The sequence below is a fragment of the Microcebus murinus genome, chromosome 32 (assembly GCF_040939455.1).
Source record: "Microcebus murinus isolate Inina chromosome 32, M.murinus_Inina_mat1.0, whole genome shotgun sequence".
NCBI lineage: Eukaryota > Metazoa > Chordata > Mammalia > Primates > Cheirogaleidae > Microcebus > Microcebus murinus.
The window spans coordinates 1870326-1896399 of record NC_134135.1 but is presented as its reverse complement, the minus strand read 5'-3'; the positions used below and the strand labels follow the sequence as shown (position 1 = coordinate 1896399).

Sequence of the window (26074 nt, the reverse complement as noted above, 5' to 3'; positions counted from 1 at the left end):
TCCCAGCAGGGAGATGACCTCATGGTGTCCCAAGCCTTTATCTGAGGGATAATCTGCCTCCTTTTACCCAGGTGCCCTGACACTGACCATGTCAGCTACAGCTACAGCAAGAAATGGCATCTGGTAAGTGGACTTCCTTTTTAGGTAGAGAGACATATCCTAAGACATATGTCTAATCAAATGTTTGCCATAAAAAATATTATCTTTTTTTCCCTAAAGTCCAAACTGACCATTAGAAAATACATAGAGCAAAAATATTTTCTAAGGGTTCCCCAGACACAGAATCACCCCAAACTCCCTGTCTCAGGGCTGCCTGACATCTCTTGTCCACCTTCTCTGTCATAGCCCCATCTGAAACACTCTTTGTGAATGAATATGCCAAATCACTCTCCTGCTTGTAAGAGAGGTCTGAACGTGTTTAGTGCTTGGCCTACACACCTGTTGTCTAGTGACAATTTCTACTCAGGACATTTACAGCTCTGTGATGGTAGCCTGTCATGCTTTGGTTGGTGATGGCAGTGTTTCTATGAAAGCTTTGTGATGAGTGCAAAATTGTACACCTCCATGTCCTTTCTTATGGGTTCTGGGGAGTAGGATGCACTATATTGCACCAATCATTTCATGTACATGGAAATTTTCTGGGATCAGTGTGAAGAAGGTAAACTATATATCCATTTAGAGCAAAATAAATCTCCTTTTTAAAATAAGTGACTGGGTTTTTCAGTCTATGAAACAGAAATAATTATAGGCTATAAATGTGTTGTGGTCTAAATTCAATTCTGACAATGAACTGGATTTAAAAGTGCTTTGATAACACACAAACCTTTGCACCTGCTCCAGAGCCACTGGGACGTAACAAGGAAGTTTCCTAAAGCCTTTGTTGTTCCCCTCAGTTCTTAAGCAGTGGAAACTTAGTCTGCTCTGACTGCTAAAATCCCAGCCACAGGAGCTGTGCAGTGGGGAGTTTATATCACTCTCCTAGGAAGTAAGATGTGTCTCATTTAGTCCGTAGTTGTGCCTCCATAAAAATCACTTTGATAAAAGAAAAGGTATTTATTTTTCCTTGACTATTCCAGTTCATAAAGAACACATGGGACTCATTATCACAGTTGGTCCAGTAGTCAAAGATATTTTCTTCTCTCCATTATTTATCATACTTTTTCTCACTCCTGCTCTATTGATTTAGTTTATTATTTACACTCATTCATATGATTCTTTCATGATTTCATGGGCTGCTCCCCTCCTCTTTTATTTGCATGTGTTAATCAACTAAACTTTTTCTGTTTGTTGTCATAGAACATTTCCCAGGAAACCTTCGGATAGGTTTGTGTGCATATACTTTATGATTGCATTATTCTTTTCTCATTCTCCCACTTTTTCTTCCTTCACCTTTAACACTGGGGCCAAACTGTTATTGATTCTTTTATAGCCTTCCAGAAATGGTTTTGATCTTCTAAAGCTTCTATTTCTCATAATCTGTGCTTTTCCAGTATTCTAATATTTCCAAAATTTTAATAACATTAAATTGCATTGTAATTTAATATCTTGTGAATTACTCAACAAGATCAGCATTATTATAAAAATAAAGACAGTCTTTCTTTTGATGAATCTTTGGAAACCATCTAAATTTCAGATAATTATAAAATTTCATTCCAGTTCAATGTGACTAAAAACTATATCATTACTTCATGGCATCAAATCAGTGTAGGAGGATTCTACTCCCATCTCACTTTAATTAATTCCAAGCTGTGAAACCATAATTAATTCATTATATCTTTTGCCTACACATGAAAATGCAAAGCTGCAATAAGAAGAATCATTATGCAAAGTGAAGCTGTGACCCTAAATTAAACATGTAACCAAGACATATATTTTAAATATGAATATGTTTTAAAATGTATTTTGGATTTACATGATAATCTCTAAGAAAAAATATCTATTTGTGGGTTTCTATGATACTGTCCCCAGAAAAGCTTTTTTACATATTAGTAATTGTCCTGCTGAGAAGTCATGTCCTCTTTTATGTAACTAGTTATAATAAGCACTTACAATCTTAGTGACAGCCTCTGTATTTCTATTTTGGTGTATAAAACATGCCCTAATATTCTTACTTTCACTTTTTGTGCCTTTAATCTGATATAAGTTTTACTATTTTAAATACTCTAATATTTTTAAATTATTGTATGGCTCCTTTTTTATTGTTAACCAAGTATTTTCTTCAACTCAGGTTTTAAAAGATATATATATATATGTTTCTATTTGCTTTATCTACTAGATATTAATTTGTGTGTTTATATGCCTGTATATAAATATTTTTATTTGTCTGGATAGCATTCAATGGAAGTTGGTTATATTTTTCATCTGTGTCCAAATATTTTAATACCATTATTTAATAAACATCCTTTCAGCTCATTTTTGAAATAATTTGTACACATACAATATGTTTCTAATATTTTTTATACTTATAAGACTCTAGCTCTATATTTTTTAAATTCATAGATCAAGACAATATTCTATCCCTGAGTCTATTTATTTATCTATGCACCTGTGAAATGCTTCACATTATTTTAGAGACTGTGGGTCTCTATCCCTGGTTCACTATAACCACTCTGTATCTGTAATTTTTTAAATATTTTGTAAAACTATTTATTCTATTAAGAATAGTTTATTTCTCTGTCTTCTTTTTACCATAGCAGGACATTTGGAACATTGGCATCTGGTTATGAAATACATTGTTTATATACATGTATTTTTGGTCAAATTATTTAAAATATTCAGTCACCCCATGCAGGAAAAGAGTTTCTCTGCATTTGTTCAAGTCTTCTGTTATGTCCTTCATTTCCTTGCAGTATTTCTTCCAAGTATGTTTAATTGAGTGATTGATTTGTACAATGAAACACACTTTCTTAAGCAATTTTTTATCACAATTTCCAATGTAATGCTGTCGCTAGAAAGAAAAATTATAAAGTATTATTCTAACTAAGATTTGTGTATTTTGGAAACTGACAAATAATACAAAAATCATTTCATTTACTTTAGCAATTTATTTAGCAATTATGCAACTAGATCATGTCCAAAGGTTAAAAAGGTGATTTCGTGATTACCAAGATACACATTCATGGCCGGGCATGGTGGCTCATGCCTATAATCCTAGCACTCTGGGAAGCTGAGGCAAGAAGATCACTTTAGCTGAGGAATTCGAAACTAGCCTAAGCAAGAGTGAGACCCTGTCTCTACTAAAAATAGAAAGAAATTACTTGGACAGCTAAAAATATATAGGAAAACAGCCAGGCATGGTGGCGCATGCCTGTAGTCCCAGCTACTTGGCAGGCTGAGGCAGAAGGATTGCTTGAGACCAGGAGTTTGAGGTTGCTGTGAGTGAGGCTGACACAACAACGGCACTCTAGCCCGGGCAACAGAGTAAGACTCTGCCTAAAAAAAAAAAAAAAAAGAAAAGAAAAAAAAAGAAAAGACAAAAAGGTACACATTCATGCTTATATATTTTTTCCCATTGATTGTATTCCTTGGAGATACAGTGAACTTAAAATAGTGGTGGGTTCCAGCATTGTGTCTTATTTCTGGACAATTTCCATATCCTTCTATTTATAGCCACTGTAATAGTAAAAAGGGTCGTCTTTAATACTGGAAAATAATAAATATAGTGCAAGAGATGGAGCCCTCTTAATATATGATGATTGTATCCATTACTGAGTTCAAGAGTAACAGTCTATAATTCTCACTTAAATAGCAGATACGTTTTGTTTATCTACTCTGGGTATTTTAACTGTATATATTAATATTTAAAGGTGTAAAATTTGATTAATATATACAGTCACTACAATCAAGAGAATTAACATAGCCATCGCTTCACACAGTGATCATTTGTGTGTGGGGGGGACACCTAGGACTGGATGGCCCAGCACAGCACAGTATTCTTTCTACAGTTTCCATGCAGTGCATTAGCTCTGCAGAGTGTGTTCATCTTGGAAAACTGAAACTTTGTACCCCTTGATAAACATTCTCTTACTTCACACCAGCACCTAGTGAACACCATTGTACTCTACAGAGTAAGAAACGTTTTGTGTGGAATACTCAGAGGGAAAGGAGAGATCCGGGTTCTTTTCTCAAATTCCATACTTTCTAGGTGGTGATTTGGTTCTTTACCAAATGGGAAGGGTTTTTTGTTTGCTTGTCTGTGCTGTTTATTTTGCTGTTAGCAGCATTAAACACATAGAATTTGTATATATTCATTTTTTTAATCTATTGCAAATATTACTATATATTGTAAATACAAAATATATATAATTAATATATAATATAAATGTCCCTCCCTTTGCCATTGACAGCACATCATAATAGCCCATCTCTTCTGGTCATGTGACTCTGTTGGTATTTGGTGACTCCTTTCCTTTCTTGTACCATAAGGAGTGCTGAGCCCATCTTCCATACTTCCTGCCTTAATGTGAATTCAGGTATTTCTTCAAGAAAAAATAAGTAATTTTGACTATAGATATTTATTAATATTAAATATTTTAAATGATATACTCATGTATTTTACTATATAGTCAAGATTATGTAATTACAACAGGAATATATATCATTACATAATACACATGACCTAGTATATATTTATTATACTAATTTATGAAGTTTAAATATATATTTATTTATGAAACATATAGAAGTATATTTTTATACATTTATATTTATGCCCAAAATTCAGTGGAAATAATTCATCCTTGCTTGGTTAAACCATAATTTGGGATGAAATTTAGTTCATTTCCTATTCTTTTTTAGGTTTGGCTTTAGGCCTATGAATTATACTTTATAATATCGTGGATATTATAAGTTTTTGACAAAATATGTATATATTTGTAAACCAAAAGAACAAACCTTTTTGCAGTGAGAACATTTCAGCTTCATCTAGTCGCCTCTGCACTGTGTTCTTCAAAGGGTGTGGAATTTGTACGCAGGCTGAGAAAGCTTTGTCACGCAACAATTAGGATATACAGAATTAAAGTTTATTTCTCTGAGAAAGAAAGAATGAGACAGAGAGAGAAAGAAACAGAGAAAGCATGGCACTGAATAAAAGGTAGAGGGTAGTACTGGGCAGCTGAGGAAAGTTGCTTGAAGCTTTAAAGGGCAGAGTTGGTTTTTTCCCCTCTGCTTCAGCGGACTGATAACAGAAGCGGCAGGGAAACGTGTTCTTTCGTTTTTTTTTTCCTCTGTGAAGCTGACTTTATCTGAGTCCTTGGAATCTGTTTTTTGGCAGGAACTGAGGCAGGGAGTTGGTACACAGAGCTTACATTCCTACTGTCCATGTAGGGTCCTTTAAGGCTGAGAAAACAAAAATCTCAGAGATAACAAGTTAGGCCACAGGCGTTTTAATTAAAGAAACAACAGCCTAGGTGTGGTGGCTCACACCTGTAATCCTAGGACTTTGGGAGGCTGAGGAGGGAAGATTATTTGAGCTCAAGAGTTTGAGACCAGCCTGAGCAAGAGTAAGACTCCATCTCTTCAAAAAACAGAAAAATTAGCCAGTCATGGTGGCATGCTACTTGGGAGGCTAAGAAAGAGGATCACTTGAGCCCAGGATTTTGAGGCTGCTGTGAACTGTAATGACGCCACAGCATTCTAGCCAGGGTGATGGAGCAAAAATCTATCTAAAAACAACAACAACAACAAAGGTCAGTAGTACTGTGAGTTCTTTCTTCAAAGGGGTAATTATGTGCTGTGAGTTATTTCTCTTACTTTCTGTGTGATAGTTTAATTTTTCTCTGCTAGCTAGGTTGACAGTAAGGTCTCTTTTCAGTTCTCTCTCCACCACAAGTCCCCATTTAAAAGGTTCTAATTTATTCCTTCATTTTTTTAAATATAAAAATATAAACAAACACAAAGCTTACCAATATACTATTTATCTCTGGTTCTTAGTAAAGTAAAGCCAATTACACATGATATTCTGAGTCTTTCATTTTGTCACCTACCCATAATTGTATGTCCCGCAGGCTGAGCCGTCTAGAGAACATCCTCACCACGTCCACAGCCGCCCAGTGCTCCACTGTGGGACACACAGGGATCCCTTCAGTCTCTCTAAGATTGACGTTCAGTGGGGTCCAGACATTGTGGCGTGACATGATAATTTTGCAAGAAATAGCTTTGTAGTTAAAAAAGACATGTTCTTAATGTTTGCATTATTGCCCTGGAATAATGGGTTGTGTAAGAAAAGGCATTTTCTGGATGCAATGGGATTAACCTAATTCTCTTTTTCAGTCTCTAGATTCCTCTCATTGAAATAAAATCACACCCCAACATCTCTTCTCAATGGACAGATTGGTTTCTGTTAACTTAATTCAGGGCATTACCTTTCTCATTCAGACTAGTGCTGGAATCCTTGGAAATTCTTCACTCCTTTGCTTTTACAACTTTTCTTTTATCACTGCGCAGAGACTGAATCCCAGAGACTTGATTCTCAACCAGCTGGTCTTAGCTAACAACTTAGTTCTTTGCTCTGAAGGGATCCCCCAGACACTTGCAGCTTTTGGGAGGGAAGTTTTCCTGGATGAGGCTGAATGTAAACTTGTCTTCTATTTACGCAGAGTGGCCAGAGGGGTTTCCCTCAGCACCACCTGCCTCCTCAGTGGCTTTCAGGCCATTAAGCTTCGCCCCAGTATCTCTAGGTGGATGGACCTTCATATTAGATCCCCAAAGTGCATTGTTCTCTGCTGTTTCTTTTGCTGGGTCTTGCACCTTTTGGTAAATACCTGTATTGTAAGGTGCAAAACTGGCCCAATGAACAACAAAAATAAGAGTATGGGCAAAATATATCTGTACTGTTCCTCACCCATTCCAGGGAGATTGCTATTCTCAGTAATGGCAGTCATTTTCTCCTTCACGGATGGTTTGTGTTTGGCCCTCATGGTCTGGACCAGCAGCTCCATGGTCCTCGTCCTGCACAGGCACAAGCAGAGAGTCCAACACATCCGCAGCAGCCGCCTCTCCCCCAGAACTTCCCATGAAACCAGAGCCACACACACCATCCTCATCCTGGTGAGCTTGTTCGTCTCCTTTCATGCTCTAGCTGCTATTTTGTCATTTTTGCTAACCCAGCTGCAGAACCCAAGCCAGTGGCTGAGGAGCATCTCTGTCCTGGTGGCGTCAGGCTTCCCGACACTCAGCCCCTTTGTGTTCATTGTCAGTGACGCCCGAGTCTCACAGTCCTGCTTTGCCTGCTGCACAAGGAAGACAAATACTCTAGGAATGGTCTGTGGAAAATAACTGTCCTCCACAACACTGAGTCATTTATTTAGTTACTTCTCCCCCAGTATTTGTAAACATATATATTATGCCAGTTAATATGCAAGGATTTGGGGATGTACTACTGAACAAAAATGATAATAACCATGGCTTCATATGACTTATTAGACTACAGAAAAAGGAACATGTTGTAAATTATTACCCAAATGTGTGGTGGTTCCTAAAAAAAGTAAACAAAGAATTACCATATGATCCAGCAATTTCACGTCTGCTTATATATCCAAGAGAAATCAAAGCAGAGGCTTCAACAGATATTCACACACCTACACACATAGCAGCATTACTCACAATAGCCAAAAAGTATCAGCAGCCCACCCGTCCACTGATGGATGAGTGGATGTGCCAATGGTGGCACAGACACACGATGAAGTAGTACGGAATCTTAAAATGGGGTGAAGTTGTGACGAACACATGCCACACGTGGGTAAATCTGGAACACGTTATGCTAGGTGACATACGGCAGTCACAGAAGGACACACATTATGTGACTCTAGTTATTCGAGGTACCAAGAATAGTCAGTCCCATGGAGATAAAGGAGAGAACATTTGTTACCAGGGGCTGGCAGGAGGAAACAAGAGGAGAAGGTCTTTAATGGGTAAGAGTTTCAGTGGGAAGATGGATAAGTTTGGGACAGGGAAGCTGGTGACAACTGCACACAACATGAACAAACTTCCCACTACTGAACTGCACACTTCAAGCAGACCCACCTGCAGTCACTGGCTGTTTCCAGAGACCCAGTTGCAGCCACCCAGCCGACGTCCTGAACAGCCCTGCAGTCTCCCAGCTGGTCCCTGATGTCTCCTGCAAATCCCCAAGTGCCGCAGAGACTGTGCTGTAGTTACCTGCTCAGCTGACCCTGCAGACCTCCCTGGAGTTCAGTTGCTGGCCATGGCGCTGGGCTCTGTGTGCACAACTGAGAGTTGAGCCTGTTCTCTGGGTCATGCTTCACCTTCTGTGTCAATAAATAGTTTTAAAGCCTGAACATCTGGCAGCCCGTGCTGGGTCCTGGGTGCACAGGTCACTCGTACCCAGCCTCTGCCTTCACAGTTGCTCACAGCTGAATGGGGGAAAACAGAGCTACAAAGGAGGTGTTGGTATTCTTTTCACTTTTTTAAAAAAACATTTAAAAATATTTAATTAATAATTATTGAATATATTCATGTTATGCAACATGATGGTTTGATATATCTCTACAGTCCCTTGTGCAATGATTGCCACAGTCAAATTCATTAGCACATCTATCACCACGCACGCTGCACATTAGATCCCCTGACTTTGTTCACCTTAGGACTCAGAGCTGGTGTCATTGTTTCCCGACGGAGCGTGTGCATCAGGGATGAATGAGGAGGGGATCGGGGAGGCTCTCCCACCTAGCCTCATCTATACTCACATGCTCACATACGCACGCATGAACTCACACAAATGCACATTCACACACACTCCTGTACACACACATGCACACTCGCACACACACATGCACTCACACAGGACAGGAGAGCCCGAGCCCACTGTGGGCTGGGATGTGTCTGTCATCTCCACCCCATTTATAGGGTCAGAGGCCCTCTCACCACTCAGATTAAAAGTAGAATTACTCTGTGCACCACTAGGGGGCGAAAGCGTCCGTTTGGCGTAGCTAGCATGGGTGTCTTTCCAACAATTGATAACAAGTCTGTGGAAGTACCAGGCCTGGACAGAGCTGCAAATGGAGACGTTTCCAAACATCTCATTGTACTCGATAAATATATAAAATTATTATCTATACATTCTTCTAAATATACAAAAATAAGATAAAATAACCAAAAAAGCAAGCATTACTTAAATGTTATTATATGTTAGAAAGAAGCATATTTTTTAAAATTCAGCAAAAACTCAGCCAGCTCTTCCTCAGGGGCAATTTCTATTTAGTGCTATTCAAACATTAACACATTCCCTTCTGGTACAAACCTTCCACAGCATGTTCTCTTCTTTCCCTCGTTTTTCTTGTAGAAACGAGGGACTGAGACACGAAGGAACTTGTCCGAAGTCGGCCAGACCTCAGGGTGGGGCTGCAGACCCGCCGGGCTCCCGACTCCGTGTTCTGTGCCCAGGGCAGGCTGAGCCCACCGTGCTGGGAGGTCCCTGTCCTGGCCAGACACGGTGGGGCCCGGCCGTCCTGCCCAATTTCAACTTGTCCTGAGATTTAATTTTCTATTTGTACTCAATTTTAACCCTTTGCACTTGGATGTCGAGTGTGGATAATGTCAAGTGGATAATGAGAAAAAAAGCAAGTGAGTGCAAAGGGTTAATTCCCCCAGGGATCTGCTTCCCAACCCTATGCAAGTCATCTTTCCCCTCTTCTGCTACATTATGACTGAATTTCTCGGGTTTTCACTTGGGACACATTTTCTATCTCCCTCCTTCTCCCCCCCCCTCACCCCCCATGGAGGAATTTACCCAGAGCAGCCTTGTGCCTCCCTGCACTGGCCTTGTAATACTGCCGCCCTGCCTGGGCATAAACCGATGGGAAAGGTCGAAGATTCACCCAGGGTGGCAGAGCTATTGTGACCACTGCCCCACCCCCACCCTGTCACACGTTCCTCCCAGCACCGCTCATGTGTCAGCCGCAGGTCTCCGCAGTGCCTTTCTCACCATTCCTGTAGACACCTTCGCCTGCACCTGGGGCGGCCACTACACCTGTCCTGCCCCTCAGGGACACACTGACAGCTCCACCTGCCTCTACCCAGTTCTTAGAGTTGACTTGCCTGGGGTCCTGTTCCCTCCTGGGTCCACCTTGCTGCAGGATGGGGGGACTTGGTCCTCTGCTCCCCTCCAGAGGATGTTTGTTGACAGGACACCCTCCACCTCCGTCACAGGTTGGCTTCCAAGGGACTCGAGGTCTCCAAACCAAAGCTCCAAGTCTATGAAATCTCTGTCAAGTTCATGGGTCCCCTCGTAACACCCTATGGGCGGACCCTAAAGGAATCCAAGGCATTTTACCTTTCCCATTCCCAAAATAAAGAGACAATTATATCAGTTCTAGGGGCTTACTGAGTACTGCCATGCCTGGCTCCCTAATTTTATTCTACGAGGTCAACCCCTTGATAACTTTCTTAAAGAAAGTAACTCAGACACAGTTCTATGGACCTCTGAATCTCAACACCCTTTGCAGGAAATCAAACACCAGCAGCCCTGACCCTTTCCCGGGCCACCGCAACTGTGACTCGCCCTTTTCTCATTCATGATGGAGAAGGCACTGGCCTGGGTCCTTACTCAGGGCCGTGGAGGCGACGCTGCCCCGTGGGTGCCGCAGTCAACACCTTGACCAGCAGCCCGGGTCAACCCGCTGTCCACGTGCAGACGCCGCCGTCTCCACCCCAGGAGGGTCGACTGAAAAGGTGGTGACGGGCTCTCCACCCACAGTGCGTCCCCGACTGTGGGAGCCCTTCTCAACCCCACCACTCTCCACCTTCCTGCCGGCTGCCTCGCCGGCTGGGAAACCCTTTCCCTTCCCCTCCTTGCTGCGCTGCGCCCGCCCAGCTACCCGCTCCCTCCCCCGGTGAGGAGATCGGACTGTGGTTCTCACGGCCCGAGGCCCAGGGCACCCCACGAAACCCCCTTCCTGAGCGGAGTCCGATGGTTCTGATGGGCCGACCCCAGAGCCCACAGTGCCTGCACACTGGCCTCGAGTTTCTTCCCTCCAGGACGGGGCGCAGTCCGGTCCTGTGCCCGGCGCCACGTCCGCCCGGCAGGCTGGACTCCACGCTCGGCCCCGCCTCGGGCCCAGCGGGAGCAGCCCGCGTTTACACCGCACTACCCGCGTTTACACCGCACTCCTCCGCCTCAGAGCGGCCCCCACATCGGGCTGCTCCGGAACGGCGGGGCTTTCTGACGTGTGCCGGGCAGTGTAGACCCAGGACTGTGCGGGAGCCTCACTGGAGACACTCGGGGCCCTGAGGACCCGGCTGCTGTTCGGGTACCGGCCACACTCCACCGGGACAGTCCTGGGCTCTGCGCGTGCGGACCGAGACGCTAGGGCAGCCCCTCCCAGCCGAGCCCACCACCCCTCACCGTCGTCTCCTTCCCCTCGCTCCGGCCCGACCCCGACCGACCCACCGCCCGGGTCAGCCTCCACCTGTCTGACGACCAAGCTCTGTCACCGGAAGTAGAAAGGAGGACATGGATTGAACATGCAGCACTTTTGATCAGGACACGTGGCTATGGTTCAAGCCCAACCCATGCCCTGTCCTACCCCAAAATTGCCAACGGCCCAAATGGTCCCTCATTCATGACCTCACGCATTGAAGTCCTGATAAAATGACCCAGTGGGCACACAAGTACTTCTGGGTTCCGTCACCCACAGTCTCCAACAACTTTTTCAAACTTTCAAAATACGAGCACAGAGTGGCCCAGAACTGTGAGGCCTCCCAGGCCACTTCCCACGGCCACAGGACCCTTCCCTGCAGGACAACTTGACTTTATCCAACTTCCCTTTCTCAAAGATCATAATACATTTTACTAGTCACAGTGGTATCAACAAACCTGATGTTTCCAGAAGTTTCCAGAAGAAAGTCTGGGGCAGAGTTGGGGAGCCGTCTGCTGAGAACCCCACGGGGAGGAGACAGGGTCGGGGCAGGAGGAGGTCTGCGTGTCTGAGAGGACTCGGCCCCACCGCTGTGTGCTGCCCTCCCGCCCCTGCTGACGCCCTGACTGTCCCTCCCTCCGTCCTCTCCCTGTGACCTGAGGCTCATCCCCCAGGGCAGGTTTGAGTCACATCTGTTTGCACCTGGTGCTCCTCTCCACTGTCATGTGACACTTTTTATTTAACTAGGACATGCCCTGGTCTGTGCGACTGATTTTCTATCTCTTCAGCTCAAACATGGAACTGGGTTTAAGTAGCTAGATAAATGGACAAAAATCAGATTGCTTCCTGGATAAGATCAGTCCAAAATGAGCTCTTATACCCGTCACTCTTCATCAAATTCTATCTGTGCAATTTCTCTACGGATGTCATTTCTAGGAATCAACACACATGTGTTTGAGGTAAAAGTCTGGCGGTGTGCAGATGAGCTGGCTCTCTGGGGGAACCATGGTTTGTTTGTTTGTTTGTTCCTTTGTTTGTTTTGAGACAGACTCCTTCTTGCTCTGTTGTCCAGGCTAGAGTGCCGTGGCGTCAGCCTAGCTCACAGCAACCTCAGACTTCTGGGCTCAAGCGATCCTCCTGCCTCAGCCTCCTGAGTAGCTGGGGCTGCTCAGGAGTTGGAGCCATGAGCCCCGACTAATTTTTTCTATTTTTAGTACAGTCAGGGTCAGAATCTTGCTCAGGCTGCTGTCCGACTGCTGTCCTCAAACCATCCTCCCACCTCTATATCCCAGAGTATTAACATTGCAGGCATCAACCACCACACCTGGCCAATAAAATGTTTCTTAAAAAGCATTTATTTCTGGTATTTGCTGATAACTGAGTGTATGTCCTCCCTTCGTGGCCAACTTGAAGATTCCAATGTGACTTTTCCTCTCTCTACCTGATTTTGGCATATGTGGGGGGTCATGGAAACAATCCCCAAGGAAACGGAGGATGATCGTATTTAGAGACAATATCCCCCAGTTGTTTTAGTTTCTCTTTTTTTCTCGGTTTCCTTAGGTTGAAGCCCTGGATGAGATAGTCACGTCTGGCTGCCAGTCCAGAGGACACGCCACACCCCTCTTTTGGAATCCCCCCAATACACGCTGTGGACGGAACACCCGCCGTCCAGGGCCTCCTTCTTTGGGACCCCACCAGCCCCGTCTTGGCAGGGCGGGAGCAGCCCCTGAGGACCCGCCCTGCACTGCTCTCGGGTCCGCTCCAGCCTCAGGTGCGGCTGCACAAAGCAGCCTCCCACCTGCGTCCGCAGCCCTGACCCCGCCTTGGCCCTGCAGACCCTGGGCTCCCTCCCTGCGTCCACACAGCAGTGGGATCCGCCACCCTGATGACCCCTCGATGGTCCCAGGGACCTGCGGCCACAGGGCTTTGCCCTCTGTTTTTTGATGTGGATTTGACTCTATTTGGGGAAGCTTCATATCTCTTTTTCTGCTCATGATTTTGAGGATCTGCATATTTCAGACACGCTGTACCTGCATTCCTCAGCGTTGGGAGGAGTTGGGGCATCAATCATCCACTTAGACTCTGCATCTCAACACCAGGATTCCTTCATGTCCCCACCCCTCGTCTCTTAGCCTGATCTGGAATTAACCAGGATCGGGCCCTCCCATCCTCCAGGCACCACTGACCCCACATCCACTGTGAGGATGGGGTTCCTGACCACAGCTCCAAATGAGGAAACTGAGGCTCAGAGATGGGAATTTACTGGCCAGCTCACGCAGGCAGTGGGTGATCATCAGGAATTAAATAAAAATCAACTCCCCACCCAATGCCCCATATCCAAGCTCAAACATCAGTAATTGTTCCCAAAACCCTGACCAGGGGTTGAGGTGCAGCGTGACGCCCGAGGAAACCAGGGGCTGAGGGGGCAGCAGTGGCTGAGAGGTTGGTTCCCAGGGAGGCGCAGGTGACGCTGCTGCTAAAAATAGCAAAAGGGGAGCGGAAGCCCAAGAGGGGGAATGTTTGGTACAATGAAAACCCACAGTCCATGGCCAATAGAGGTGTCATTTTTCTAACCATATTGCCTTATATGTCCCCTTTGTGCTCACGGCCACAAGGCAGCTCAAGGAGAACTGCGCCGTCAGACGCTCGTGTGTCTCTGCTGGTCTGAGTCCGCCGTGGGCTCGAACCTGCAGCTTCCCTGGAGCGTCCCCAGGGTGGGGAGGCGACTGCCGTGGGGAGGACCCGCAGCGCTGGGCTGAAGGACGGGCTGAGGGGGGAAGGAGGCCCCGTGGGGAGGCTCCCAGAGGGACGAGGGGCCCTCATCACCCTCACCTGGGAGGGGCCAACGTCGAAGGCTCTGGATCTGTTTCCTTCTACGTTCTGAACTTCAGTGAGATGAGGACAGATGAGGCAGAAGGCGGCTGGGGGTCAAGGAGACCCCAGTTCTGTCTGAAATGTCTGCAGAGGGCCTGGTGCCTGCCCCAGCCCCAGCCCCGGGTAAATGAGAACCAGGCTTGTGGGGAGGGCAGTTCCCCTTCCCGTGGGGCTGCTGATGGGACAACCCCATGAGGGGAAGGACCCAGCCTCCAAGTGGCCACACCTTGTGTGTCTCTCTGTCCTGCAGACACTGTGGTCTCATCCATCGGCACAGCGAGGTCCAGTAGGAGGAGACGCCATGACCCCCACCCTCACGGCCCTGCTCTGCCTCGGTGAGATGGGAAGAGGGGAGGGAGACTTGGTCTGGGGGGACCCCACCCCACAGCCAGGCCCTGCTCTAGCAGGAGACCCCAGGGCTCAGGAGGCTCCCGGGGAGGACAGGACGTGCTCAGCCTTCAGGGCCAAATCTCTCACAGGGAACTCTCTTCCAGGGCTGAGTCTGGGCACCAGGACCCGCGTGCAGGCAGGTGAGTCTGTCCCCAGCTGTCCCAGGTCCCTCGTCAAGGGAGACAAGGAACACACCTGGGCAGCTGGGGATGGTGAACAGCAGCCCTGGGCTGACTGACGGGGACATCTGGAGGGTCCTGGGCTGAGAGCTGGGATCTGAAGGGTGGGGACGTCTTGGGACTCAGCCTCTTATTTCCTTCCAGGGACCCTCCCCAAACCCACCCTCTGGGCTGAGCCAGCCTCTGTGATAACCTGGGGGAGCCCTGTGACCATGTGGTGTCAGGGGACCCTGGATGCTAAGGGGTATGGTCTGGATAAAGAGGGAAGATCAGGACCCTGGGACACAGAAACACCAATGAAGCCTGATTACAAGACCAAGTTCAACATCCCACACATGACTGAGCATTATGCAGGGCGATATCGCTGTTACTATTACAGCCCTGCTGGGTGGTCAAAGCCCAGTGACCCCCTGGAGCTGGTGGTGACAGGTGAGAGGACACTCGGGAGTCCCAGCCCCAGGCTCTGCCCTCAGGAAGGGTTCTGCTCTCAGGGTGTCTCCCTGTCACAGCCAGCCCTGGGGGTGATGTGGGAGGTGTGAGCCCATTGACCACGGCTGCCTCCTTCTCTCCTAGAATTCTATGGCAAACCCACCCTCTCGGCCGTGCCGAGCCCTGTCGTGACCTCAGGAGGGAACGTGACCCTCCAGTGTGGCTCATGGTTGAGATTCGACGTGTTCATTCTGATTCAGGAAGGAGAACAAAAGCTCACCTGGACCCAGGACTCACAGCAAACCTCCTCTGTGTGGTCCCAGGCCCTGTTCCCTGTGAGCCCTGTGACCCCCAGCCACAGGTGGACATTCAGATGCTATGGCTGTTATAGAAACTCCCCACAGGTGTGGTCAGTTCCCAGTGACCCCCTGGAGCTCCTGGTGTCAGGTGAGGAGGTTTCATCCTACCCTGTTGATTTTTTGAGATTCCAAAATTGTCACTGTGAGCCTTGCTTCCAGGGCAGCCTGAGGTGGGAGTGGTGCTGGGGAAACAAAGGTTCCCAGGGCCACAGGCCCAGAGTGTAGTGACAGTGGGACCTGCAGAGCCGCAGGACACGGAAGGTGTTGGGAGGAACCAGCCCTTGCAGCCCCCGGCCTGTCCTTCCCTCCAGGTGTGTCTAGGAAGCCCTCCCTACTCAGCCCGCAGGGCCCTGTCCTGGCCCCTGGACAGAACCTGACCCTCCAGTGTCGCTCTGATGTCAGCTACGACAGATTCACTCTGTACCAGGAGGGGGGATGTGTCCTCGCCCAGGGCCCTGGCCGGCAGCCCCAGGCTGGGCTGTCTCAGGCCAACTTCCCCCTGGGCCCTGTGAGCCGCTCACACAGGGGCCAGTACAGATGCTATGGTGGACACAGCCTCTCCTCTGAGTGGTCGGCCCCCAGCGACCCCCTGGTCATCCTGATCACAGGTGAGGAGCCCAGCGGGGTCGGTCAGGGACCCAGACTCTGCACAGGCCCTGCCAGGGGAGCCCCCAGGGGTGATGGCTGGAATGAGGGGTGGGTCTCAGGGACCAAGAAGGACAGAGAGAGACAGGGACCAGGTGAGGGGAGACTCTATCACAGAGACAGATAGAGACACTGAGTGTCCTCAGAGAGAGGCCCTGGGGAGGTCTCAGCTCAGAACGAGATGAGGACTGCCCCCACTCCCCTTCCTCTCTCTAGGACAGCTCAATGACACACCCTCCCTCTCAGTGTAGCCAGGCCCCATGGTGGCCTCAGGAGAGAATGTGACCCTTCTGTGTCAGTCATGGAGGAACATGGACACTTTCCTTCTGACCAGAGAGGGGGCAGCTGATCCCCCCCTGCGTCTCAGATCTAAGTCCAGAGTCCATTCTCCATGAGTCTTGTGACCTCAGCCCACAGGGCACCTACAGATGCTATGGCTCACTCAGCACCTCCCCCTACCTGTTGTCACTGCCCAGTGACTCCCTGGAGCTGGAGGTCTCAGGTGAGGACCCCAACCCTGTCCTGTCTGAGCTCAAAGGGTCAGCTCAGGCCCTTCCCCAGGAGAGCTCTGGGACAACAAGGAATGCGGGGTGAACGGGGTCACTTCTGGAGGGGATCCTGCCAGGAGAGGTGGAAATAGACAAGACCTCCCACCCCTGGGCACCCCACTTAAGTCTCGGTCAGAGTGCAGGGCAGGGAGGGTGGAATGAGATGTGGGTGAACCTCAGAGGAAACGTGATGAAACTGAGGGTGGAGGACAGAGTCCCACCCACCCACCTCCTGAAGTCTCCTCTTCAGAATCAGAACCTCTGAGTGTCCCAGCCCGTCGCCCCCAGGCCCTGACCCAGTGGGTGATGGAAAGTTACCCTCATCCCAGAGAATCTCCTAGACTTGTCTCAATCCTATTCCCAATATTGAGGTGAGGGGTCTGCTCCCCAGAGGAGCAGGGAGCAGGGTGGACATTAAGGTGGGTCCATGTGGCTTCTGGGGCTCTGGGGATGGGGCAGCTGGGACCTCTGTGCTGGGCAGAGGGGAGGGAGGTGTCCCAGGTCCAGGCAGGAAGGAGGGACCAGAGCTGATGGGTAGAGGAGTCGGGTCTGCCCTCCTCCCTGAGCAGGACACCCAGGAGCCATCTCGACTCACCATGAGCCTAGACCAGGGGAGGGAACAAGGCAGGGGCTTAGTCTAAGAGTTGGGTGGAAGGGAGTCTGGAGGGGGCAGGGTCTGCATTGGCTCCGCCTCTCATTAGGAGAAGGAACTTCTGAGAAAGCCTTTTCCCCTCCTTCCCTGGTTCCCCTCTGAATAAGGGGGAGTTACCAGGAGTGACTTCCAAAGACCCTTCCTTTCTGACCCCTGGGCATCTGGGATGTGGCTCATCCTAGACCTGCTCCCATCTCCAGCCCTCTCTGGGCTTGTCCTGCTCCTCCCAGTAACTGACTTGTCAGGGTTTAGAAACCAAGGAAGACAGAGGCAGGTGCGTGCAGTTTTTGTTTGTTAGTGTTGGAATTTCATCTTAATATGAGGAAGCTACAATACCATGGAAGCAGCAAAGATTTATAAAACTCCAGTTGTGAGAACTGCCTGTTCCTCATGCATCACACAACATCTTTTATGTTTTCTACTAAATCCACACCCCACTCAGCTCTGCATGTTGCCCAGGCCCCTAACATGTCTGGAGGATGTGTGGTGAGTAGGAGAACTGGCCAGGTTTGCAGGGTTTGGTGTCCAGGCCTGACTTGGAGAGATGGAAGATGCTGGGGCTGATGGAGAAGGAGGACACGCTGGCTCTGTTAGAGGACAATTGGGTACCCCTCTTTCTAATTCCCAAGAGACCCAGAGGATAGAGCCCCTTCCCCACACATGTGGCGTCTCCAATCCCTCTCAGGACAGGAGGCTGCTCAGGTCTGGGTGGGACCTCACTCTGGTGAGGGTGGGGCCCACACCAGACACTCCCCTTCAGAGAGAGGCTCCCCAGGCTGTGGGTACCGCTGGGCATGGCCCCTCCTGTGCTCCCCTGGTGGCCTCTGTGCTCAGTGCACACCTGAGACTAAGGAGGGACCTTGCCCCTTCTTACTGGAGCAAGTAGGAATCATTGCAAAGCACGTCTTGTGTGTAATTCATTTCTATTCCTCATTTTCTGTGCACACTTGTCTAATGTTGCTTTCTCTTTTCATGAAACTTTTATTATATTTTAATTTCGATAGATTTACAGGATACAAGTGTTTTTAATTACATGGAAGAAATGTATAATGCTGAAGTCAGGCCTTTTAGTATACCCACCACCAGAATAGCATACACTGTACCCGATAGGTAATTATTTATCCTCTGTCCGTTAAACCACTTTATGACCACATATACCTATTGTTTAGCTCCCACTTATAAGTGAGAACATGTGGTGCTTGTTTTTCCAGTCCTAAGATACTTCACTTATGGTAGTGGTGTCCAGTTCCATCCAAGTTGCTGCCAAAGACATTATTCTATTCCTTTTCATGAATGAGAAGTATTCCATGGCTTATGTACCATAATTTATCTACTCATCGATGGAGGGGCACTTAGGATGCTTACATGACTTTGCAATTGTGAACTGTGCTATGATAAACATTTGGGGTCAGGTGTCTTTTTGATATAACAACTTCCTTTCCTTTGGGTAGATACTCAGTAATGGGATTGCTGCACAGAATGGTAGGTCTATTTTCAGTTCTTTGAAGAATCTCCATACTGTTTTCCATACAGCTTGTACTAACTTACCTTCCCACTGACAGTGTGGAAGTATTCCCTTTTTAGCAAATCTATGTCATCTATTGTTTTTTGGCCTAATAGTGACCATTCTGACAGGTGTGATATGATATCACAGGTGTGATATGCTATCACATGGTGGTTTTAATTTGCATTTTCCTGATTACTAGTGATGGTGAGTGTTTTTTTCACAGGTGTGTTTGCCATATGTGTATCTTCTTTTGAAAAAAAGCCTTTCATGCATTGTGCCTACTTTTTTATGGGGTTATTTGGTGTTTTCTTTCTGATTTCTTTGAGTTCTTTGTAGATTCTGTATATTAGCCCTTTGTTGGATTTATACTTTGAGAATTTTGTCTCCCATTCTGTAGGTTGTCCATTTACTCTGTTGATTATTTCTTTTGCTGTGCAGAAACTTTTTTAGTTTAATTAAGCCACATTTATTTATGTTTGTTGTTGCTGTATTTGTTTGGGGACCTGAATCATAAATGTTTTGCCCAGGCCAATGTCCAGAAGAATTTTTGCTACATTTTCTTCTAAAAGTTTTATGGTCTCAGGTCTTCCATTCAAGTTTTCAATCCAGCTTGAGTTGATGTTTGTATGTGGTGAGAGATAGGGATCCAGTTTCATTCTTCTGCATGAGGCTATCCAATGTTTCCAAACCATTTAATGAATAAGGTGTCCTTTCTGCAATGTATATTTTTGTCTGAGTTGTTCAAATATCTGTTGGTTGTAGATATATGGTTTTCTTTCTACATTATCTATACTGTCCCAGTGATCTTTGTGTCTATCATAATACCACTACTATGCTGTTTTTGGTTTCTATAGCCCTGTAGTATAATTTGAAGTCAGATAATGTGATGCCTCCAGATTTGTTCTTGGTCATATTAACATTGCCTTGGATATTCAGGATCTATTTTATGATTCCATGTTAATTTAGGATTCTTTTTCTCTAGTTCTGTAAAAAATGGTGCTAGCATTTGATGAGAATTGCACTGAATCTATAAATCGATATGGGTGGTATGGACATTTAACAATATTGATTCTTCCAATCAATGATCATGGAAATTTTTTTCCTTTCTTTGTGTGTGTCATCTATGATTTCTTTCATCAGTGTTTGGTAGTTCTCCTTGTAGAGATCTTTCACCTCCTTGGTTAAGTGTTTTCTAGCTATTTTTTCTTTGCAGCTATTGTACATGATATTGATTTTTTTATTTGACTCTTGGTTTGAATGTTATTAGTGTATTGTAAGGCTACTGATTTGTGTACATTAATTTTGTAATGTAAAACTTTACTGAATTTATTTATCAATTCCAGGAGTGTTTTGGAGGAGTCTTGATTTTTAGACATAATGCTGTATCATCCAGAAGAGAGATAGTTTGACATCCTCTTTTCTTATTTGGATGCCTTTAACTTTTATTTTTAATTATTATGGGTACATAATAGTTGTATCATTTTATACAATGCATGTGATGTTTTGATATAGGCATACAATGTGAATCAGTCAAATCAGGGCAATTAAGTATCCATAACCTCAGGCATTTACCATTTCTTTGTATTTGGAACATTCCAACTCCACCCTTTAGTTATTTTAAGGTAGATCCTAACATTGTTGATTATAGTCACTTTGCTATGATATCAATATTGTTCATTCTAACTATCTTACTATATTTTTCCACCCATTAAGGATACCCACTTTATCCCTCCATCCCTGCTACCATGCCCATGTACTGGTAACCATCACTCTACTCTCTGTCTCCATGAGACCAATTATTCTTAATATTTAGCTTGATGCTTTAATATTGCACCTTGTAGGATTTTCTCCTTTCCTTTAACTTTGACCACATTGACCAGTGAGATAACTATGTACCTTGGAGATGTCGTATTACTAATGAATCTTCCAAGATTTCAATGACCTTCCTGTATCTGGATGTCCAAATTTTTAGCTAGACCCAGGAAGTTTTCCTCCATTTTTCTCTCAGGTATGTTTTCCAGCATTTTCCTTTTGTTTCTTCTCCCTTAAGGATACTTATTTCTTATGTTGGTCATCTAACATGGTCCTATAATTCTCACAGACTTTGTTCATTTTTCTTGATTCATTTGTCTTCATTGTTCACTGACTAGGTTAATTCAAAAATCTTTTCTCAAGTTCTGAAATTCTTTCTTCTGCTTCATAAAGTATGTTGTTAAAACTTTCCTCTGTGTTTTCTATTTCCCTAAATGATTCTTTAATTTCCAGAAATTCTGTGATTTTTAACTATCTATCTCTTTAGTAAATTTTTCATTTCTGTCTTGAATTTTTGTAGTTGTTGCATTTTTGTGTTGGTTTTCATCTTTCTCACTGATCCCATTGACCTTATTTGTGATCTCTCTTATGAATTCCATAACCAACACTTCAAACATTGCTTTTTGGTTGGAGTCCATTGCTGGAGAGCTAGTGTGATCCACTGGGGGTGCTGAAACAGCCTGCTCTGTTATACTGCCAGAGTTCTTCTGCTGGTTCTTTCTCATAAAACCTCTTCCCTCAGCTCAAAACAGATACCTTTGTAGTTCTAGTGTTCTCTTCCAGGATCCTTGCTGCTCAGTGTAGAAAAGGAGAGTTACCCTATCCTTTAAGTATGTGGCTAGATACCCACTGTGGTGTTGCTGCCATATTGGGTGGGTTGACCTCTCACCCCTGGGACACTGTTCACATGCCACTGGTGGTGTACTAGGCTGGGTAATCCCCAGTCCCCAAGGTCCTGGGTGGTGTGCCTGAGTCCTGGGAGGAGCAGACCAAGGTTGAGCTGGCAAACTTGCTCTCAAGCCCCCCTGGATCCAAGTGCTGGTTGTGATGGTGAGGGGTGGGGTGCTCCCCTGCCCCAGAAGAACACTCAGGCAACAGAACGATGGATCCACTGTGACCCTGTGACAGGAGGGCCTTCTTGAGGGCCTTTATTAGCAGTGGCAGGCAGCTGTGGGACACACAAGCCACTAACACCTTCCTCTTTTGGCAATGACTGTGGTCTCTGTCCTTCCGGTGTACAAAAGCACCCAGACTCTAGCTCCCACACTGACCCAGCTGCAGGAGAGGTGGCAGAGGCAGCTCAACACACTGGTTGTGGGGCTGTCAGACTAGTTGTGGGCTGTGGTTGAAATGCTCCAGGAAGCAGATGTGGTTGTGCCAGAGACTTGCCTCTGGGGATGGTCAGCTCCTTGCAGAAGAGACAGGCAGCTTGTAGCTTGGGGAGAAGCCTGAGAACCACGCCCTCCCTTATAGGAGGCAGTAGCTTTTGTTTAGTGGCACGCATAAGTGCTTGTTGCTATTTTTTATCAGAAAGGAGTGAGCCCTAAGCTCCATGGAAGCCTTGGTGTGACAGGTGGTCTGTCAGAGGCAGGGAAGCTGCTCTCATGTGCTCTGGCTAAATTGTCCCCTGTGGAACACTGACCAGTCCTGAGCAGTAACAGCATTTCAGCCACGGCTTCCTTTGTGGCAGAGGTGAGGAAGGAGGGAAGGCAGGGAAGGCCCCAAATCATGGAGAGTGTCTCCACTGGGAAAAGCACAGACTCCATCACAAGTGAAGGACACACTGGTGCGGGATGTGTGTGTCATGGGTCAGGAACACCACTGCTCTCCTGTGTCTCCTATTCCTTTGTGGTTGTCACAGTGTGGGCAGGGACTGGGGATGTTTGTGTGGGATCCAGTGACAGGGAAACTGAGGGGCTGTGACTCCCCTGGCTGGATAGAGGCACCTGGTGTGTGTGCAAGCAACATGGCTCCTGCCATTTCAGCGTGGCTCGTGGTGAGGGAAGTGACTCACATGGGCCTGCTGCCCAGTGCTCTGTCCCCAGAAACTCTCAATTCAGCAGTGTCAGCAGCATCTGCATTTGTCAGGACAGAAGGGCCCCACAGTCAGGGAGCTGGCAATCTGCACAGGTGTGAAGGGAGGGAAAGTCATCACGCCCACCTGCCATTTCTGCTGGGCTCCAAATCCCTTGGGAGCTGGTCTCTGTCAAAATGTGGCTCCTCCCTCTTCAGCTCCACTACATCTTCCCATGGGAACCTCCAGTAGGGGCAGGTTCTGGCTTTTTCCCTTAGTATTTCACCTGGGCTCTCCTCTCTCACCTGAAACTTCTTCCTGTATTTGGGACAATCTGGCAACCAATGTCTCTAATCCGCCATCTCATCATTCTCCCCTGTCTGTTTCTGAAACTTTTAAAGTAATAATTCAATATATACATTTATAAATTTAATTTAAATTATATGGATTTCTGATTGAAAAATAAATAATTCTACTCCCATTTTCATTGGGACTCAATTTAATTTATACATTTGATTTGGAAAACAGTTTCTTATTAAAAAAGCCTTGCTAACCAAAGATTTAAAATCGAGTCATTAGAATGAACTAAGCTGTTTTTGCAATTTTATTATTGCAAATAATAATTTTTATTATTTTATTTTATTATTTTAATATTATACAAATTTTTTACATTCACTCACATTGAAAGTGTCGTTACACTACTTTGATAATTTTTTAAAAAGTTCTTTCATTCCTTAACATTTTTAAAGTAACAGCTAGGTATGTATGAGAAAGCTATTGGTTCAATATTCACTTCACTTCACTTTAGAAAGCTATTGGTTCAATTCACTTTATTCCATATTAGCTGACAACAGAATTCCTCCCTTCCAATTATTTTTCTATTGGTCTCTTCTGATATACTTTTAAAATTTATATAAACCACAAGAAACATAAATTTTACTTCTTTCCATCTAAATTGTATATTACTATGTAACTACATATTAAATAAATTTGAAAAGTTTTCCTTTTTACATGTTTATGTACAATTATATATTACATGCTAATATGTGTGTACATCTACACGTATTTAGATGTATTCATACATATGCTTGATATTTTTGACATAATATGCTTTAACATCATTGTTATTGACCTCCCACCTACATTAATTCTTCATAAAAGCAGAAATATTGTTTGATGATCTGTGGTAACACCACCCTTTATAAAGTATATATTTGTGTATGTGTGGGTCTATGTGCATGTATCACATTCCAGTTGTTCCCAACTATATGAAGCATTGATTAACACCAGAGATAAAGGGGATGATGAGTCCCCAGGTGACCTGGCTGAGGTGGGGTGAAGAGGAGGCAGCCCCAGGCATTCACCCCTTTGTGTTCCTGACATTCAGGAGCCCCTGAGGTCCAAGCCTGCATCCACGGTGCTGGGTCCTCAGTCACTGATAAGTGGAAATAGACATGTCCAGGGTAATTACCTTCTGTGGTCGTATCTCCCAGACAGAACAGAGAGAGCACAAAGGCTCAGTTATTTCTGTATTGTTTTTCTTGGTGGTCCTGAGCTCTTAGTATCCAGAAAAACTCTCCCAAAATGACTCAGAAGCAAAGTTTTGATCCAAAGGACAAGGAAGGCTGAAATAATTCAATGAAAAGACTAGAGTGAATCCTGCTACAGCAGAGAAAGGTTTCTTAAGAAAATGCATACAAGTCATGTAATGAGACATGAAGGAACATACAAGGCAGATCCCCAGGGAGAGGTGAGCTCAGGTCTCTTCATCCTCTGTCCCTTCCCCAATATTTTCATTCTCAGGATCAGCTGAGACCATCAGCCCCTCACAAAACAAGTCATATCCCACAAGCAGAGAGTGAGGACACCCTCTCAGTCATGGGCTGGGCACAGAGGGTCAGGCCTGTCCAGGGCAGGACGGTGTCCCTGGGGAACCTCCAGGGATCCTGGGTGACTTTGGTCTGCTCTGACCTCTCTGATCTCTTTGTCCACAATCCCCAGCCCCGCACCCCCAGGATTACACAGTGGAGAATCGCGTCCGCATGGGCCTGGCTGGCTTGATCCTGGTGGCCCTCGGGATTCTGCTGTTTGAGGATTGGCACAGCCGGAGAAGACACCAGGATGCAGCCGGGAGGTAAACTCCAGAGACAACAGCACACTGCCCAGAGTGGTCGATCCCTGGAAGTAAATCTGATGATTCCAGGAGGTTATGGAAGATAACCTAGAGCATGTGCTGTCTGGACTGTCGGCTGGTCGTTTCCAGAGGGGGGAATCAGTGTCCGAGTGCAGGGACACCGTGCGGGGTGGGGAACCTGCAGTCTTAAGGAAACTTGTGCCCTTCCTTGTCCTTAAGTGCAGCCTTTGGACTGAATTCAAATTTCACAGAACAAATACTTTCATTAAAAGGGGTGCAACAGAGAACGCAGAAGCTCTTCTTGCCACCTTTGGTGCTAAAATTGACTATCTTGAAGTCAGAAGGCCGCAGGTTCACCACCCATGGCTGGGGCAATCTGTGGATGACCACTGAACTGCGATACACGTCCTCTATTCCAGCATTGGCTTTCCTTACTGAACACCCTCCTTTCCAACCTTCAGACATGAGACCACATTTCACATGGCAGCTTTGGGCCCACAGCTCTGTACACCTTCATGCTCTGCTCCACTGTCCTGTACACACAGTTTCTTTGTGTCTGGTTTCCACGTTCCCTGATGCACTCTATGCAACCTCCATCTCTTCAGTCAGAGTTCCACACCTGATCCCATAACTGAATAAATCAGAGAAGGTGAAAATCTAACCGGAAAAATGTCATAGAAATGATGCTCAGCCACAAAACTGGGAGGGGGTGGATTTTCTTGTCACAGTCCCAGGAAGTAAAATGTGCCTCATTTAGTCTCCAATTTTGCCTCCATAAAAATCACCTTGCTAAATGGAATTTTTAAAAGTCTTTATTTCCCATGAATGATTGCAGTTCTAAAAGGGCACTCGGGGCACATCACCACAGCTGGTCTGGGGTTCACAGAGTTTCTGGTCTTCATTATTCACTGTAATTTTGTTGTTTTCACCCCTGCTCAGTTGATTTAGTTCTGCATAACTTAAATTGACTTGTATAAATCCTCTATGATTTCATGGGCTACTTTCTTCTTTATTTGGATTTATTGATCAATATCTACCATAAAAATTTGCTAATTTTTTTTTACCTAACCTTTATTTATTTCCAAGATTCCACAAAAATGCCAGCTGTCAGAGGTTGCTGTCAACCAAAATATGGGTATGACATTTCAGAAAGAAC

The 26074-nt window shown here is 45.8% G+C and overlaps 1 protein-coding gene across 1 annotated transcript; it reads left to right on the top strand.

The window, feature by feature from the left end:
* The first annotated feature begins 14492 nt into the window (after positions 1-14492).
* Positions 14493-24975, top strand: LOC105877209 (leukocyte immunoglobulin-like receptor subfamily A member 6). The gene is given in 9 exon segments (XM_075998955.1): positions 14493-14584; positions 14744-14779; positions 14963-15247; positions 15392-15694; positions 15918-16214; positions 16468-16620; positions 16623-16664; positions 16667-16753; positions 24786-24975. Coding segments are annotated over 9 exon segments (1374 nt in total). The 5' UTR covers positions 14493-14550; the 3' UTR covers positions 24923-24975.
* Positions 24976-26074: the final 1099 nt, after the last annotated feature.